Source organism: Hyaloscypha bicolor (assembly GCF_002865645.1).
Source record: "Hyaloscypha bicolor E unplaced genomic scaffold K444scaffold_118, whole genome shotgun sequence".
NCBI classification, from domain to species: domain Eukaryota; kingdom Fungi; phylum Ascomycota; class Leotiomycetes; order Helotiales; family Hyaloscyphaceae; genus Hyaloscypha; species Hyaloscypha bicolor.
Window position 1 is genome coordinate 963,382 of NW_020194620.1, and position 18,496 is coordinate 981,877.

The window sequence follows — 18,496 nt, forward strand, 5'->3', positions numbered from 1 at the left end:
TTGGCTATGTAAGGAGCTGGGCTCTGAAAAGGGGAGACCCTCTCGCCACTCGCTTAGCAAGCGAAGCACCGAATCGTCAAAAGGACTACTCACATTATCAATCAAATTGATTGATATGAATATTGCGTAAAAATTAAGAATCCTTTAGAGCGATGATAGGAATGGTTTGAGAATCATTGTTCAGAAAGGCAAAACCTCAGTCCAGCAGGAACCAATCCAAGCCGCACGAGATCTTGCACACAAGCACTCCTGCCGAAATGGGTGATGGATGCCACGAAACCTCCTTGATTGGGTGAATAACCCAAACATTTGAGAGGCTGATATTCCGAGAAATTCTACAAACACACCGACGCAACTCGATCTCAACATATAGAGCGCAACCTCACTCGACAATGACAGCTTCGCATATTTTCCCCTCGACGAAAGCGGAATTAGATTGGCTGTAGGTTTATGAGAGACCAGCGTGTTGTTGCTCTCCAAAAGTGAGATTGACTGGCCTTGACACTGATGGAAGGTGCGCTTATTTGATCGCCGCTCCTTCTTCCCTCACCAACACCAAAGTAAACAAAGCTAAGTCTTCCGCTCAAACATAGACTTCCATCTTCATCACTCATAACATCACTTACAACATTCTTCCAGAGACATTAGTATAATAATCGAATCGCGCCGTCATGTCCGACGCTGATGTGCAACTCATCAGAAGCAAACCAATACATTGGGATGCCCGGGACCCCGAACGAACCACGCTGCCTCGACAGCGCAGAACAGCCTCAGAAGCCATATCCGCAGAACGGAGTTACGAATTCAAAGCCAGAACATTCAAGAGACGAGAAGAGAGCAGAGAATCGAGCTGTGAGAGTAGATCGTATGGCAGAAAGTCGGGCAGCTCGAACACCGGATCGCGAATTGCAGCACGGGTTTGCCAAATTGAGTCGTCCGATACCGCATCACAAGATTACAGGGGCTGCTGGGGCGGACCAGATACAGGGCGGCAGGGCAACGGCATATCTAGTAGCGAAAACGATGACCAGACCCAATTTCTGCTGTCTCACATGCAGGCGGATCCGAGGGGTGGCATGATCACCCTTGGGGACAAGGGAAAAGGTTCGAGTCCCAAGAGCGTCGAAGAATGGCTTGAGAGTTTCGGGGAAGACATTGAAAAATATGACAAAATTTTGAAAAGTGCCCCGGAAGTTGAACCTCAAAGTTCCACCGAGGCAACAGTAACACGTCAGGCGGTATAGTCTCAACCCCACCCCGGACAACCATCAGTTACAGCACCAGCTCCCCGAATCACTATTCAAAGAGCACTCCAAGAGGCAAGACAAAGGAGGGAACTTGGACTAAGGGAAACGCCATTATCCCAAAATACCAGAGTTGAATCACCCTCCCAAACAACTCTACCGAAAGCACCCGGACAGCAGGTGAGACATCCAGAAGTCAACAAACATCCGGGACAGATTCCAAGATCTGACAACCGGCCTATTCTTGGGCCAACATCGGGCAACCAACTTGGGACTCTAACGCAATCGCAATCGCATCGCGTGAGAGATAATGAATACAACGAACCATTTGCGAAGTTTGTCAAAAAGCACGAAGCAGTCAGATCGAAGTGGCTCCCCGCACCAGGAGAGCTCCAAGCACAACGGCCTCAGTTTTACAAAGAAGCCTTCGAGGGATACATAGAAGAATATAGAATCTTGAAATCAACATACGACCTGGAACCGGGAGAAGTGGCATGGAAACGTTCACACAGCAGATTGTCACAGTCGGCAACAGGTCAACCAAGCATAATACCAAAGTCACCGATACAGATCGCCGTAGGAGAAGAGCAAAGCCTTTTCTACCACTATCAAGGATTCTTGCCACCTCGGATTGACAGCAATACAGGTAGTTTCGATTACCATCGACGCGGTGGTTACTACGATGGAAAGGCTGAAATCTGGCGACCCCCTCTCAACGAAGATGTTACGAACGCGATCGTAGTCGGCATGCATGGTGAATGTTGGTCTGGTAAGGAAAAGACTGGCTTTGGAGTTTGGTTCGCAGAGAACTCCCTTTATAACGCAAAAAAGTTGGAATTGTCACAGGAATGGAGGCTGTCGCGGAAGTATGGGAAACTTCATGTATATTGGAATGACCGGTACAATAATCCTCACAAGATTGGGGCACTGGCGGCGACCTTTGCATTGGATACGACCATTCAAATGATTCATAAAATGGCAATCGTCATCGATCACATCATACTGTGCACAAAGATCCAGGGATTTCTGATCGCCCTGGACGAGTGGAAATGGGTGTATGAGTATGAGGGGTGGACGTTGACAAGGAAGAAAGGCAGAGATTTCCATGATGCTGACCACTGTCCTGAATTGCGGAAATTGCTTGGAAAACTCACCGATCTCCGAAAAGGGCAGCCTTCTATCCGAGTAAGCTTTCGCTTTCTGGGAGGTGATGATGTGTATGAGGCCTGTCAGTTGGCTAGGGGTGCAAAAGACATGAGAACTCGAACCGAGGATGGCAGTTGAGTAGGTATAGCTATGTTGCGCAGAGACCCCCGGGACATTCGTGATGTAGAGGAGCTGCCATCGTTTGGACTTCGTGAAATAATTCGAAGTGTCATCGGGAAGGCTCTTCGACATCGAAGAGGAGACATTCATGAAGACTGACTTAGTTATGAGAACGGAGTGCATGCACGCATAAAAGTGGATATTTTTTCACTTGCAGTTTCGTCCACATTTTCGAGACTTTGGATGCGTCTGCTCTCTTAACATCCTCTCGAGTCAAGTGCATTGAAGTCTACTTTCTTCAAAGGTCCCCTCGAGTTTCGTATATTTCTCACCGAGAGAGCAAGCTTTGCCCTTGTTTTTAAATGCTCATTCTAATTTATAGCTAAGTGGCTCCTTGAAAAAATCTATTTACAAAAGCTACTGAACAATGCCGTTGTATCCTCATTTCTTCAAAAATTCAACACTCTCCAACTGTTCCCCACCTGAGGAGCTTTCGCTCACCGATTTCCACTTCTCAAGTTCTTTGTCCATGCCATGCACCTCCGCTTTCATCAATCCCCACGCATCACTCCCCATGGGCAATCTGAACGGAATATCATCAGACGCCACGACCTTGACCAAAGCCTTGACCACAAGCACTGCGTCACCCCAAGCATCCTCAATACCTGGGGTCTGGAGATACGCAATCATCTGATTGGTGGGTCCCTTTGGATCCAAGTACGCCGGATGCCTTTTTGAGTATCTAATTCCGGATGCATACTTCGTCTTGACTCCACCAGGCTCCAGAATCAAGAACCTGATATTCCACTCAGGGAACATCTCCTTCGCCACGCTCTCTGTGAATCCCTCCATGGCGAACTTGCTCGCATGGTAATATGTGCCCCCGGGAAAACCGATGAAGCCACCCATGGAGCTGACCATCACAACGACGCCTCCATCACCAGCCGGATTCACATCACGGAATACAGGTAGCACAGCTTTTGTCATATTGACCGCACCCCAGAAATTCGTATCCATTATCTCGCGTGCTTCGGCGTCGGAGGTACCCTCTGCATCGCCCATGAGTCCGTATCCTGCATTATTGACTAGGACGTCGATTCTCCCGAACTTCTCAACTGCTGCTGCGACCGCCGCGTCGATCGACGTTTGGGAGGTGACGTCGAGCTCGAGTTTCAGGATGTTTGGGGAGGAGGGGAGGTAGGAGAGGGCGGAGAGGCGTCGGGCTGTTGCTACGATGCGGTAGGTGTTGGTTTCTTGGAGGAGTGTGCTGAGGTTCTGGCCAAGGCCAGAGGAGCAGCCTGATATAAGCCAGACGGCGTTTTCTGGGATGGATTTAGTCATTGTGTTTGTTTTTTGTAAGAACTAATGGATGTTTGAGATTGAATAGAGAACTGATTGAGAATGAAGATAGAACTGAGAGAATGGAAGGGGGCTGGCTTTATACTTCCTACCCTCCAAGCCAGCCCCGGAGTAGAAGCGTCCACTGGCGATATTCGATCACCAGATTTGAAATATCTTGCGGACCAACCGAGGAGCGGAGTGGGGGCTATGGGCGTTTGGAAGCTTGACCCTGTTCTTGATCGTACATGGAGATTATGGAATGGTGGTGGAGGTTCGGAGATGGGAAAGGTGTTGGAGGTTCGGAGATGGAAATGGGATTTTCTTTGCATGTCCGCTTCGGCCGCTTCGCTGCAGAGGCGGCCGCATAGCCGAAGGGGGCTGTGAGCACGTGATGGAACTTGAAGCCGGAGACGAGATGTTTAATTCTTATCCGAACTGTGCAAGAGCTGAGATTCTGTTCTTCCTAAAGTGAGCAAATGTCATAACTTGATTCTTGGAGTTTGCCACAAGCATGAAGGGGCAGAATATGGTGTTCTGGCTGGTGAGGGATGGAGATTCACAGCTTCTAGCTTGTAGTATCTTTTCCTCTGTCACTCGCAGGCTTCTTTAGACCAATTATCAAACCTGTTCTGGGTTCATTTCCTTTGGAAGAATATGAAAGCTGATGCCATAGATTCAGGGGCATGTGTGTTCCATGGAGTAGCGCCCACTCCTGGCCTAGCCATCTCGCCTCTGACGGATGTGGCTTGAGAACCGACCCACAGCTCACGACGTCCTGTCAACATCCTCATTTCTCTATCAGCCTCAATTCAAGATCTGACAACCCACTCGGACAGGACTTTCACTTAAATACTACCAGAAATCTGCCAGAATGGTGAGGGTCCGTTCAAGAAGAGGCAAAAAAGACATTGGTCCACTTTTGAGAGCCAGCAGAATGGGGAGAGTGAAATCTGTGAGAGATCGCCAGAACACGAAAGTTACGGAAGTTGTGAAACGCAGACTCACTACTGTCCCTAAGAAGAATCGCACCTTTGACGTAGAAAGACATGGCATCACAGCCGTCACGGATGAATCATCAGGTCTCAGAAGACTAGAAACCGACCCCCAATCTATTGTCGTTGCGATCGGAGGCTCTTGCAGAGAGAACGGATTATCATCAGCTCGAACAGCATACGGCGTATTCTTCTCCCATCACGCACATGATTTGAACAAAAGCGGCGAAGTTCCAGCTCCCTCACCACAGACCAGCAATTATTCGGAGTTGTATGCAACGATACAAGCATTGGAGGTTGTCCATCAGCTCATCATTGCTGGGGAGGACCTCACGCATGTGATCATCAAGACGGATTCGTCCTACCTGGCATTGGGATTGAGCGAATATATCTGGAAGTGGGCGCTGAATGGGTTCCGCAATTGGAAGGGTCAGCCGGTAGTCAATGGGAGAGCTTTCAAGTACTTGCATGAAAAGGTTGTTTTGTTGGAGAAGGAGTATGGAATACATGTGAGCTTTTGTTTGGTGAGGAAAGAGTTCAATCAGCAAGCTGATGGACTGGCGAGGGCTGCAATATTTTGAGAGGCTTCAGGTGAGTGTTGCACTTTTTCTTGAAGTGCTTGTCACTGACCGGGGGAAGCTTAGGTGGCGTTGGTATTGCACAACACATGGGAGGAATTTTGAGACGACCCGAAGCAGGAATATAGATGTACGAATACGGCGTGGTACATTATATTTAGACTCGAACATTGCAAGATAACCTTACGATTCAACGTCGAGTGACACGGTTTTGTTGAAAGTGTGAAGTATGCTTGAAAACTTCTGCTTCCGTCCACTTATCACACACGCTCCTTGTCCAGGCAAATGTTTGGAAATTCGAAAGCTTACACAATTTTACTTTCCTAGCCCTAATTCTCGTTTTTGGAGGTGAATGCATTCCGAGGTCGCTTAAGCTTCGTAAAATCCACGAGATTCCTTCCAAATCCTTCTTCCACCAACAAGAACCACCTCAGAGCTGAGAGATCGACCCAAGAGAATCCCACAATGACAAGTCGCATTTTCGACGCGGACGAATACTTCGGTGTTCCAGATTTCCAGAACACGAGCATCAACCCAAGGGGTTTCCGGCGACTTTCCGGCGACGAACGGACTCTCTTGATCGACGTTAATGGTGTTATCAAGGGTATCAATCTGGGAAAACAGGGGGCATACGGAGTATTCTTCGCCGAGGGCTCATCATTCAATCGTTGCGGTCTCTTGCCAAAGGATGGCCCCATCAATGATCAGGCCAGTTTACCTTCCCAAGATCTGCATAAGCTTGATATGGCCTGGAGCACCTGAGAATCAACTAACAATTCACAGGCATCTGAGCTCTACGCCGCCATTATGGCCCTCAAGACTGTGCAGGATCACTCTTTAGCAGCTGATATTAACCTCGTCGTCCTCAAAGTCACCTCAAACTACCTGCCCCAACATATGTAGGTCCAACTTTACATATCATCCTGCAACATATCCTACAATGCTAAATACGTCTTAGGGATGGAGTTGTTTGGAAGTGGGAGGACCAGGACTACGTTAACTCCAAGGGTAGCCCTGTCGTACACGCGGACCTGTTCCACGAATTGCATACACTCTTTGTGGCTTTGGAGGAACAGGCTACCGACGTCAAGCTCTGGAGGGTTACGAAGAATGAGAACAAGCTTGCGGAGGGCTTGGCCAGATCTGCGTTCAACTTGTAACCGGCGGCTGCGAGGAAGATGTCTTGCTTCGACTTCGACTAAGCAGTGGCGTTGGATGGAATAAATATTGCCTGATCTGAGTCATTTGGGTGCAATGAGATCACCACGGCGGATGATGGGTAGGACAACATTGAACCAAGCACGCTGAATGCAATGACTTCAGAGTGGATCAGATAGAATACTGATCCACCTATATCGGGTATATGACCTGGTCAGGGAAGGAAGGAGTGATCTGTCTGTAGACAGCACCGACAACAGCACAAACCAAATCCGCACCTCTCTCAAGCCTCTCCTCCTCCTCCTTCCATTCAGGGACGTGACAAAACACCACCCTTGTATTGAGCTTCCTCCTCCTGCAAGTTGCCAATCTCTCATAATAAATTAAATCCACCCGCATATCCAGCCCCATCATGAGAAATGACATCAACCTTTATCTTCTCCTTCCCCTTCCCCTTCCCCTTGTTATCCGTTTCATAGTTCACAATCTTCTTCACATCATCCACAAAAATCCTAACGTTAAGCCCGGCAGCTTTCAGTCCCAACGGAATATCGTCCCACATCCCCTTCCCTCCCTTCTTGGAAATATCCCTAACCGTCTTCCCCTCTGCATCAGGCACTATAATACCCCTCCTCCTCCCGTGCGCCGCACCAATTACTGGTAAACCTTTCATTGAACGCTCTCTCTTCCAAGGAGTACTACTCCCAACCATCTACCATCCAAGATGAACAATTGCATCGACCTGGTCTTGATACTGGTCGAACAGCTGTTGGATGAAAGCGCGTACATAGGCGTACTCGGTTTTAATGAATTTCCCGTCCGCGGCAGTGGGATTCGGAATTTCGATAGGCAGTCCAGTTGAGTTGTATTGGTTGATCATTGATAGATGATCTGCGAGATGCATGGTGAGGAGGTGGGATGTGTTTATGGGCGCTTGCGGGAAGGGCTGGATGGAATTGGTTAGTCAGGTTCTGAAAAGAGGGATTGGACATACACCGAAGCCTGTCATGAGAGCGACGAACTCTCGTTTGGGTGTTAGTGGTGGAGCTGATGAGGTCGACATCTGGGGATGCGGGGTAGGCGCGAGGAGTGGGATTTCTAAGCCTCCAATCTCACCCATATATGGAAGCTCTAAAGTTAATTAGCATCGATAAAATGGTAGTTTAAATGGAAAGAGCTGGATCTGCTCGGTTGCAAAGTCAAACGAACCGAAGAACATTTGTACATTGAGAGCTGCGCCACACGCCAAAATTTTATATATCGATCCGGGAGGCTTTATCAGTTCAAGGGTCCGGAGGCACCTCTATATACGAATACGACTTACTTCGGTGAACACAGCTCCAATTTCAACACGATTTTTACAAGGTCTGTTACAAAGGCTAAGTTGGTGGTTTTTCATAGGGACATGAGCGGGGAAAAGTATATCCTCAAAACCTCGCCTCGCTAATTCGCTCTCATCCCACGCCCCACCCGAAAAATTCAAGAAACCGAAAACCGAGGTTTAGGACATCTTAATACAGAGTTCACTGCTTGTTCATGTCATCGGACCTCGATTGGCATGTACCACTTCATGTTTCTCTCTGTGGCCATTTGCAAAAAGCTTCAAAAAAAAGTTAAAGGGATAGAAGACTCACATTCTTTGATACCGGGGATCAATTCTCCAGTCACATCCCAATGTTACTCCGGCGCATCTGGGTAATGGCCGGTGGGTATGTGCTACAAACTGGGTCATATCATTTCGAATTAAGGAACCGGTTTCGTTGCATTACCACTCCTCAGCAGTAGTTAGTGCTTCAACCTTTTGAGGGGTTTAGAATACACTACCGCCACTGAGGCCGCTGTTGAGGGAAAAGGCCTTATTTCAATTGATAAAAGTCGGAGAAGTGAATTGCATCAGCACGTGATGGGGTCAGCGCTCAGCCTGATAGCAACGAAGGATCGGCAGGTACAGTGTCCGATTTGTTGAGGAATACAATAATACACGCTGATCGAGCCACGGACGAAGCAGCTCACGGGCGGGTTCCACATTTCATCTCGAATTATATCAAAGCAACGTCTTGCAGGATCAAAGATACCTTCTGGATATAACCGAGGTGCATTAAGCAGATGCAAGGACATAATAGAAACCATAGTTATAATATTAGAGGAAGGCTAACCATTCTATTAGCTCAAGCGATATGCAATAAAGGCAAGTAGCTTGACGTTATAATGCTGGTACGGGGTAGGGACCATGGTTCAAGGGGACGTAAAAGGGAGCTCGAGGAATTGTAAGCCAGCAGTGAGGTGCAAATAAAACCGCTGTCTCTACCGCTTCTATTTCTCTACTCAGAATTCCGCCTTCGTCGACTGGAAATGGGTGTAAACAGTGCACTGCTCATCCTCAAGGACACGATATCCAATGATGAACACGCAAAAGGGCGACGTAAGATGAAACAAGCAATTTCATTACATTGAAAAGAAGGATTTCCAAAATCATACCGGTATCCCATAATCCGGGTCTTTTAACGCCGACGCTCAAATGCAAGTAAAGTCCTCATCTCCTCATCAAGAAGATCCACTGCTCTGCCCTCCCCCACCCTCCTGCTGCTGCTCCCTCAATCTCTTCATCCTTTCCTCCGCCGCCCTCGCCAGAATCTCCCGCCTGCTCATGCCCCCTGTATCCGCATTCCCCGTGCTCTCCGCACCTCTAGCACTACTCGCACCAAGCACAAACTCGCCCCCTGTCCATCCACCATGATCATCCACATCCTCTTCCCCATTGCCATCATAAACCTCATCATTCCCCACTGTCTTACCACTACTCCTCCAATCCGCTCCCTCAACCTCCTTCTCTATCTGCTTGCACAGATCCCAGAAATTCCTATCATGGGGACCATGTACATTATGTGCCAGTTCATGACAAAGCGTCTTCCGGATCGTCTTGTAGTCCCTGTATCCATCATACGCATCAGTCCTTAACCTCAACTCAATGACCTCTCCCGCATTTCGATTCAGCCCAAGGGTGCGTGTTGTGCCTTCATGGTTGGACTGCGTGTGTTCGACGGGATTCATCTCCGTGAGCAGCGGGACCGTGAACTTGTGTTTCCTCATCGCTGCCTTGATCCCCGCATCGTCTTTCAACCTTTGCAGGAACTGTAGAGACTTGGAGGGGTTTGGGAGGTATGACAAGGGTCGGAGAGTGAGGAAAGTGTATTGGCTTTCTTCTTGCTCTTTCTTCCAGTCGTGGGATTTGTACGCTTGGACTTTTTGCATTGGTCTACTTCGTCGGATTGCTCGTCGAGATGTGTGCTCGGCGGCTTCTGCTATTGAGGAGGCTTCATCCGCTGTACTTCCCATCAAAATGATCTTCTTGTCTGCTATCGAGGTGATTGGGAGGTTCGGATCTTTGAATGGAGGTTTGAGGAGGCCAATTTTCGAGACCATGATCTTTTGGTTCGAGGGAGGTATTGACAAGCTGTCGGCGATATCATCTGAGAGGTCTGAGATAGTGGCATCGGTGGGGAATTGGAAGGTATGAGGTTGGCCATGGTGTGTGAAGGTAACCGAGACTAGATCCTGAGTGTCAGTAGACATGGTGGGTTCTTGCATATCAGTTGCCATGTTCACTAAGTATGGAAGTGTAAGTGGAATAGGAAGAGATTGAGATGGTATTTGTTTGCAAAATACAAGTTCATTGTTCTGATTACCAGAAAGTTCCAGGTAGTGTTTGCTTCGTAATCGCCAGTCGTCGCCACATGATCCGCACGTCGCGGCTACTCGCTTCTAGCCGGAAGCTTAATTAAGCGACTCCCTGGAGAAAGAAAGCGCGCCGTTGCGTGTCCTTAACATCCCCATCTGAAGCCTCTCTTGCGAGAACCATCAACCTTGCCATTGACTCGGACGCCAACCAAGCTGCTAAATCTGAGCAGCTATCCACTCCTTCACCCGCTGCACGCCTGCGAGGAAAACGCCGAGGCGTTCCACGACCACCCGCCATGAATATTTTTCGGATCCTGGGTACAGCTTGGAACTCCCTTCCTAGAGATAAAGAACTAATTGATTCTTACAGGAGACCTCTCCCACTTGATATCGATTCTGATATTGTTACACAAGATGACACAAACCAGCGTACTTCTCCTTCCCAAAGCAATTCCTATTTCTTCGGAATGCGGCCTCGCTCGACACACGAAAGCTAACGAGGTCCACAGTCATGTTCCGGCATATCTTTCAAATCGCAAGCCCTCTACCTAATCGTCTACATAACCCGCTACCTCGACCTCTTCTGGACCTTCGGCGACAGCCTCTACAACACCGTCTTCAAGATGCTCTTCCTCGCCTCGTCAGGCTACACAATCTACCTCATGACAACAGCGTACAAGCCAACCCACGACCCGAACCTCGATACCTTCCGCGTGCAATACCTGCTCGGGGGCTCAGCCGTGCTTGCTGTCCTTTTCCCGTACAAATGGACCCTGTATGAAATGACGTGGGCTTTCTCAATCTGGCTTGAATCGGTCGCTATTCTGCCGCAATTGTTCTTGTTGCAAAGAACTGGAGAGGCGGAGACGATAACGACACATTATCTGTTTGCTTTGGGGAGCTACCGTGCGCTGTATATCCCGAATTGGATCTACCGGTATTTTGTGGAGGGCCACTGGGAGCCGATTAGCGTCCTTGCTGGGATCGTGCAGACATTGCTGTATTCGGACTTCTTCTGGATTTACTACACGAAGGTGCTGAAGGGAAAGAAATTTGCGCTGCCAGTATAGATTTGGCACTGATGAAGAGGATTATTGTTTCGAAGGGAGGGAACGAAAATGAGATGAAAGCTTTGAGAAACGAGGATGAGATAAATACATCCTGCTTGGAGCAGCATTCCCTTGGGAGGAAGTTGGTTGTGCATGGAAGGCGTTGGGGTTAAGTTGGACTTCGATCCGACGGATGGGCTGGTTTACTTTTCATGACGGTCTGATGTACAGTACATGTACAGTATGTAAAATGCATAGATTTGCTGCACGACCAAACGTAATAACTAATTTCAAATCCACTTGGAAGTCTGCTGGCTTGCAGGCCATAATGACCACTCATGGGTAGGACATGGGCCGATCTATTTAGTTTTTGCATTCTTTGTATTGTACGACTTCCCATATATACAGAACCAACACCAGATGCAGGGCAAAAGGTCTCAAAATACAAGATCACGGCCCATATGCAACACGACCATGAGGATTCTCTGATGAATATCCAGGTGCCAGGAAGTTGGTCTCTGGGTTGCCTGTCTCCTTCGCTGCAGAACATCTAGCCATTGTTGGCGAACTGTAAAATTGTTAGCACAGATCCCCAAGCGACCGTCAATGGATAGTTTACCTTCTTGAGATGACGTCTGTGAAATAAAAATTCTCGATAACCTTCTTCAATGCCTCACCGCTTGGCTTGCTGCCCTTGTTCTGGTCCACCAGTTGCACCTTACTCAGCTGCTTCAATGCAACTGGCTCAGCAACATCGTAACTGGCCAACGCAGGGCTGATCTCGATCATACGATCTCTTAGAGCTGCAACATCATCATAAGGTAATGGTGCACCGAGGAACTCGCTGATTGCTCGGATGATCTTCCAGTCTGTTCGTGCAGCACCCGGTAATGAAGTGGCCGCTCGAGTCATTTGAACTCTGCCTTCGGTGTTGACGTAGGTGCCTGCTTTCTCGGTATATGCAGCCCCAGGGAGGACGACATCGGCGATTTGAGCGCCGCGGTCACCGTGGTGTCCTTGATAGACCACGAAAGCGTCCTTGGGAATTTCTGACGTTGCGAACTCATCTGCACCAAGGAGCCAGACGAACTTGGGCTTGGTGTTTGCGACCGCAGTCGATGGAGTGGTGAAGCCAACTTCGTAAGCACCAGCTCTTGATGCAGCACGTTGGAGAACGTTGTAACCATTCCATTCCTCAGACAGGAAGTTTGCGGCGTTCTTATCCACGAAAGAGCCAACCATCTCATAGATGGCCTTTGCATCTGGGTGGTCAGTAACTCCTGAGCCAACGATGATCATTGGTCTCTTGGCTGCTTGAAGTTTCTTCCCAAATGGCCCGGCAAGAGCCTTCTTCAAAGCAGCGGCGTCGGTGCCAAGGTGCTCGAATTCGAAAGTAGAGTTCCATGTCTCGCCAACAACACCAATCTCAAGGTCTGAGCGCATCCATTGCTTGCGGATACGAGCATTCAAACCAGCTGCTTCCCATCGAGGATTGGATCCCACGATGAGAATTGCATCAGCTTCCTCTACACCCCAAATCTTTGAGTTGAAGAGGTAGTTTGAACGAACGTCGATTCCGTGAGCGATTGGTTGACTTCCGGAGGGTTGATCCAGAGCCAAGTTCTCAGAACCAAGCTTGTTGGCCAAGTCCTTCAAAGCCACCATTGATTCGACCTCGATGAGCTCCCCAGCAATGGCTTTGAATTCGTTACCCTTCGGTGCGAAGTCCTTGTAGGCAGCAGCGATCTCAGTCAAGGCTTGCTCCCAAGTGGCAGGGAAAAACTTATCGTCTTTCCGGATCAGGGGCGTGGTGAGTCTCTGAGTCTTTAATCCATCACAAGCAAAACGTGACTTGTCGTTGATCCACTCCTCGTTGACGTCGTCGTTGATTCTGGGAAGAATTCGCATAACCTCAAGACCTCTCGAGTCCACCCGAATGTTTGATCCAAGGCCATCCAGAACATCAATTGACTCGGAGTGCTTCAATTCCCATGGTCTTGCTCTGAATGCGTAGGGCTTCGAAGTCAAAGCTCCAACGGGGCATAAGTCGATGACATTTCCAGACATTTCCGAGTCCAAGTTCTTCTCGAGGTATGTCCCAATCTGCATATCGTTTCCACGGCCAGTAGATCCAAGCTCGGGCGCACCAGCAACGTCGTTGGCAAATCGAATACATCTTGTGCAGTGGATACATCGGTTCATGGATGTCTTGATGAGGGGTCCAATATTCTTGTCTTCCGTTGCACGCTTGCCACCAATTTCGTGAAATCGTCCTCTGTCAGCACCGTATCGCATAGATTGATCTTGTAAATCGCACTCTCCTCCTTGGTCGCAAATAGGGCAGTCTAGAGGGTGATTGGCCAGCAGAAACTCCATAACTCCTTCTCGAGCCTTGTGTGTGAGGGGCGAATTCGTCTTGACGACCATTCCAGGCTGAACAGGCCATGCACATGATGCAACTGGCTTTGGAGCTCTCTCAACCTCCACCAAACACATCCGGCAATTTCCAGCAATCATAAGCTTTCTATTGTGGGATCAGTGATAATTCAATTCGGAATGCGTTGTAACACTCACTCATGATAGCAGTATCTAGAAACATATTAGCAAGATTCCATGTTATATTCCCCTTCCAATGCTCACCTGGGTATGGTCACTCCCGCCTTCTCGCAAGCTTGAATCAACGCAGAACCAGCTGTGGGGTTGTCAGAATCTACCGAAGCTGTTCCAATGTTCCACGCATACCTTCTATCGAGACCGTCTTGCCATCTAAAGCACAAATTAGCCACTTTCCACCCCTTCATAATCTGCAGACTCAATGCGCCTTACCAACAGTAAGCTGGACCTCCGCTGGTCTCCTGCTCGTGGTCGCGAACGCTCTTGAAGTGTTGCAGCTCTGCCTGCTCGTCCGCAGAGCTGAACGTGCCAGAGTTTGCCGCAGCATCGTGTCCTCTCGTCGTCTGGACAGAAAAGAAAGAAAACGACGCTGTAACAGTGGCGGGGGCAAGCAATTGGATCTCGAAGACCTCGATGAGGTGAAGCTGTTCGGCAAGAGTTCGCGCTACTCTGAGTTACTAAGCCAGGTCTCTGATTGGCTTAGCTCGTCTGCCGATATAAAGTGGAAATTTTCGCGACACATTTGATCTTCTTCTCTCAACTTTAAATTGTATTGGGCACGTTATTGTGGGTGCACTTGAGCGCAATCGCACTTCGGTGAGATTGTTGCTGCCGTCGAGTCCTCCTCTATCTTGTGCTCTAGAGCACAACTTCTGGGCGCTGGAATGGATGCGAATGAGAGCTTCGTGCTCGTATGAATGAGCAACTTACCGCCGGCTGCTACATCTTACTGCTGGAATGAACATTGTGGACATGGAGGAATTGACGGAGTCGACATTGGGACGTCCTGGTTGGTCAAATGTTTTGACTTTGGTTCTGGAAATCTCGTGCGGTCGATGAGGTCAAGATTCTGAGCCGCCAATGGTCGATGCTGGTGCAAGTCATTCTTTGCGTCTTCGTTGGTCAATCCGTTCTACCGTCCTGTCAATGTCCATTTCAGTGTCCGTATCCATGTACAATACCAACAATACCAAGGGAGGTCTTCTGCCGAGAGTACCTGAGGACCCTGATACAATCTCGTACGGTCAACTGGAAGTATTCTTCAAGAGCCCCCCTGTCCATGTTTGACCCGCTGTTAGTCGTTGGTATTCAACCACTGCAGTGTAGATCTATTGCTCTGTTTTCCGAGCAAATGCCATTTCGTTCTTACTCGTTCTTCGCTCTCCGCTCCCGCTTTCGAGCCATTCTTGCTCGTCTGCATGGAGATAAGTCTTCTTCTCTATTAACTCCACACCATGGGAACCATTACCTGTCTGTATTCTCATCCAATTTACGCTCATTTTCGGCCTTGAAATAAGGTTCCAGTCCGAACCCCGCAAGTCCGAAATTGCACTATGCCGTTCAAGGGCACTTCGACGCTAGCGCTCGAGATTGAGAAGTCGTTCGGAACTTCAGCGTGTATTATGTGCTTCCTGCAAGATGTATCGGTACATCCCCAATAGAACACTTGACCCCCTGTTTTCCACGCCGCGTTCTTGCACCAGTTTTCTTGATTCGGATCATGTCACCGATAAGGTCCAGCCAGTCCGCTCAATCCCGTGGGAAAATGACCTCGTTTGCAACGGTACACAGGAGCTCTCCCGAACAAGGTACTAAACTTGGTATATATAAGCGTTCAATCCGATGCCCGATTTCTCCTGCAAACCACATTGCATTCCTCCCCCCCCCCCCTTTTCAAACGAAGATTTCTTGTACATCTCAGAATGTTGTCTAAATATCAGGAAGTCAAGGATATGAAGGTCGTCCCGTTGCTCATCGACGGCACCCAATCTACCAACACCGGCCGTACATTCCCAGTATTCTCCAATGCACTTCAACGCGAGCTCTTCCTCGCCGAGAGTGCCAACCTCACCTCCGCCACTGCAGCAGCAGAAGCTGTATCCAAAGCTTTCAAGACATGGAAGCACACACCCTGGAGCACACGACGTGATATCTTTTTGCACACGGCCGACATCCTCAAGCATAGCGAGGACGATTTGTAGGGGATGATGCGTGTAGAAACGAGTTGCAAGGCCTTCTTCGCTGCTTTCCAGATCGAATTCGCCACATCTTGTATCCAAGAGATTGCATCTAGGATTTCTTCAATGGTTGGAGAAGTTCCTAACGTGGCTTCGCCAGATACAATGGGCTTCATATTTCGAGAAGCTCTTGGGCCAATTCTGCTGATTGCGCCTTGGAATGCTCCTCTCATTCTCGCCGGGAGGTCGATGGCGTCGATTATTGGTGCTGGCTGCAGCGTGGTTTTCAAAGCTTCCGAACTTTCTCCCAAGACTCATCACATGCTTGCTGAAGTTTTCATTGAGGCTGGTGTACCAAGTGATGTAATCAATATCATACAGACGGGTGGAGATAATGCGCCTGCTGTGACAGAAACTTTGATTGAACATCGTGCGATTAGAAAAGTTGAGTTTATCGGGAGTGCCGGAGTGGGGTCGAAGATCGTACAGGCTGCAGCGAAGTATCTCAAGCCCGTTCTAATGGAGTTGGGCGATAAAGCTGCAACCATTGTCCTGGAGGATGCGAACTTGGAGGAAGCAGCAGCGACATGCATTTTTGGAGGTGAGTGTTTCCCTGACTAGATAACCCCTGATTCTTCCTGGGGATGCTTTTTGACTGTCGTTCACCGGTAGCATACATGCACCACGGCCAGATCTGCTATGGCACCGAGCGAATCGTCATCACGGAGAGCATCGCAGACGACTTCATCAAGCTCCTCCAAAAGAAGGTCGGAACGTTTGACGTAGGTCTTCTAGTTACGGCGACAATGGCGAAACGTGCCTTTGACAGACTTATCGACGCTCAGAGCAATGGAGCAAAGGTCCACCTTCATGGGCCGCAGCAGAACGAAAAGAATGCCCTCGTCCCAGCAATTGTCAGCGGAATCACGAAAGATATGATAACGTGGAATGATGAACGTTCGGACCATCCTTGCAGTGTTCATCGTAGACAATGTGGAAGAAGCCATCGAGCTTGTGAATGATACTCCATGTGGCTTCTCGACTTCGATCCATACAACAAATCTCACCCGCGCATTGAACATTAGCAAGGAGCTGGATGTTGGGCAGGTTCAGGTGAACGCGAATACAGTGTACGGGGAAGGTAAGAACAATTGCTTTCTGCATGCGGTGACTCATGGCTGATTTACGTAGCAAATTTGCCTTGTGGCGGTATCAAGAGTACTGGGTGGGGTACTATGAATAGTCGATGGAGCTTGGAGGAGTTTACGGGGTTGAAGAATTTCACTGCGAGCATGACTTTTTACAAGAACTTTGCTCTGCACTGAGTAACCCCTACCTCAATCAAAACCCTGTGAGGAGAATTATGGGTGCTTGTAGCTTGGAATTGTGCTGTGTCTTGGTACACTCTGCCTTCTGCGTAGCAGAGTGTGCGCGGGTCTCTCCCCTCTGCGTTTGCAGCACAATCATTAATATTGAGTTATTGCATTGCGAGTTATTGATTTTAAGCATAGCTTTGGGCTTTGCGACGAACATGTATCCATCTCCAATTCCCCATTGCTAATAGTGGCGTGGCCGGGACCAAGGTTGCGCCGACCTGGGCTTTGCGTCAGCACCAATATTTTGAGTCATCTGGGCTGTTAAGAATCAGTTCTTGTCTTTGAAATACACCGAAGACGAAAGCTTGCCTTGGATTTGTCTATCAAGGTCACCTGAGAGCTGCTTGCCCTTCTTCTTAATTGACCACAGCTCCCTATCAGAAAGCTGCCTAGGTCTATACCATGGAGCCCCTTCATCCAGAAACGGGCCCTGAGGGTCGGGAGGAAACCACGGTTCGCCGACCACCTGGAAGCGAATCTTCCAATAGAGAGGGTCCTCATCTCCTATTGGACCAGAGCCGAAAAGTCTTTCAAAGTTCTCCTGCCTGTCCTCGCCCGTGACAACCAGCCTTCGTATTGGAGCAGCAAGTCCTGTAAAGCCACTGGTTGCTGGATTGTGCATGGCAATTCCAAGACGCTGGCACAGTTGCTGTGCTTCGAGATTCGTTGGTGCAGTGTACATCCAGTATTTCACGCGTCGAGCAAATGGATTATCGAACCTGTCGGTAGACCTTTTCTTTTGAATAGTCGTGTTGTATGCGTCGTTGGCTAGGAACACCGCGTCGTAGTTGTCTCTCTCGTTTACCAGCCAAAAATACGTTTTGAATCCCCTCTCACCGTTTCCTTCCTCAATCATGTGGTGAAGCTTCTCTACTAGAAAACGATTCTGAACGTCTTGCCCTTCCCAAGTCTGATAACCATTCTCTTTCCATCCCCAGACGTGCTCGGTTAACCCTTTGGATAAGTACGCCGAATGGGTTTTAAGGATCACGTTTTCGATGGCATTCAGACGCAGAACACTATCCTCAACAATCTCGAGGGCTCTTATTGCGGCATAGACCGCTGCTGCGTTACTTCCTTGGCGCTCTTTTCCTGGGACAAGACCGCATTGATTATACCGAGATCCCTTGCCGAAGTGTACCCCATATGCCCCCTTCGCAACTTCTGTTCCATTCCCACGACAGGCACCATGAATTGAGACAAATATTGTCCTCGCTGCCCTCCCATTGATACCCGGTCCGCT

The 18,496-nt window shown here is 48.8% G+C and overlaps 7 protein-coding genes across 7 annotated transcripts; 3 read left to right on the top strand and 4 right to left on the bottom strand.

Moving 5' to 3' along the window:
- Positions 1-670: 670 nt before the first annotated feature.
- Positions 671-2,528, top strand: K444DRAFT_693654 (uncharacterized protein; the record flags this gene model as incomplete). The annotated part of the gene is made up of 2 exons (XM_024887845.1): positions 671-1,230; positions 1,279-2,528. Coding segments are annotated over 2 exons (1,810 nt in total), but the record flags the coding sequence as incomplete, so codon positions are not given.
- A 291-nt stretch (positions 2,529-2,819) lies between these two features.
- K444DRAFT_616107 (NAD(P)-binding protein) lies at positions 2,820-4,141 on the bottom strand. Its single transcript, XM_024880858.1, has one exon. It carries the CDS (start codon positions 3,849-3,851, stop codon positions 2,952-2,954), a length of 900 nt encoding a protein of 299 aa, XP_024733208.1. The 5' UTR covers positions 3,852-4,141; the 3' UTR covers positions 2,820-2,951.
- A 2,811-nt stretch (positions 4,142-6,952) lies between these two features.
- Positions 6,953-7,757, bottom strand: K444DRAFT_665949 (uncharacterized protein; the record flags this gene model as incomplete). Its single annotated transcript, XM_024887146.1, has 3 exons — positions 7,574-7,757; positions 7,367-7,525; positions 6,953-7,291 (listed from the first exon to the last, which is right to left on the bottom strand). Exons 1-3 carry the CDS (start codon positions 7,697-7,699, stop codon positions 6,953-6,955), a joined length of 624 nt encoding a protein of 207 aa, XP_024733209.1. The 5' UTR covers positions 7,700-7,757.
- Positions 7,758-8,777: 1,020 nt separating this feature from the next.
- On the bottom strand, positions 8,778-10,274 carry K444DRAFT_616111 (WLM-domain-containing protein). The gene has a single exon (XM_024880859.1). It carries the CDS (start codon positions 10,177-10,179, stop codon positions 9,124-9,126), a length of 1,056 nt encoding a protein of 351 aa, XP_024733210.1. The 5' UTR covers positions 10,180-10,274; the 3' UTR covers positions 8,778-9,123.
- Positions 10,275-10,526: 252 nt separating this feature from the next.
- Positions 10,527-11,655, top strand: K444DRAFT_566829 (ER lumen protein retaining receptor). The gene is made up of 3 exons (XM_024877144.1): positions 10,527-10,575; positions 10,628-10,686; positions 10,767-11,655. Exons 1-3 carry the CDS (start codon positions 10,554-10,556, stop codon positions 11,325-11,327), a joined length of 642 nt encoding a protein of 213 aa, XP_024733211.1. The 5' UTR covers positions 10,527-10,553; the 3' UTR covers positions 11,328-11,655.
- Positions 11,656-11,756: 101 nt separating this feature from the next.
- On the bottom strand, positions 11,757-14,247 carry K444DRAFT_535966 (NADH-ubiquinone oxidoreductase 78 kDa subunit mitochondrial precursor; the record flags this gene model as incomplete). Its single annotated transcript, XM_024875334.1, has 6 exons — positions 11,757-11,874; positions 11,926-13,830; positions 13,881-13,895; positions 13,947-13,998; positions 14,049-14,072; positions 14,133-14,247. 6 exons carry the CDS (start codon positions 14,245-14,247, stop codon positions 11,757-11,759), a joined length of 2,229 nt encoding a protein of 742 aa, XP_024733212.1.
- A 1,431-nt stretch (positions 14,248-15,678) lies between these two features.
- K444DRAFT_616116 (aldehyde dehydrogenase) lies at positions 15,679-16,738 on the top strand. The gene has a single exon (XM_024880860.1). The coding sequence runs from the start codon at positions 15,908-15,910 to the stop codon at positions 16,496-16,498; it is 591 nt and encodes a 196-aa protein (XP_024733213.1). The 5' UTR covers positions 15,679-15,907; the 3' UTR covers positions 16,499-16,738.
- Positions 16,739-18,496: the final 1,758 nt, after the last annotated feature.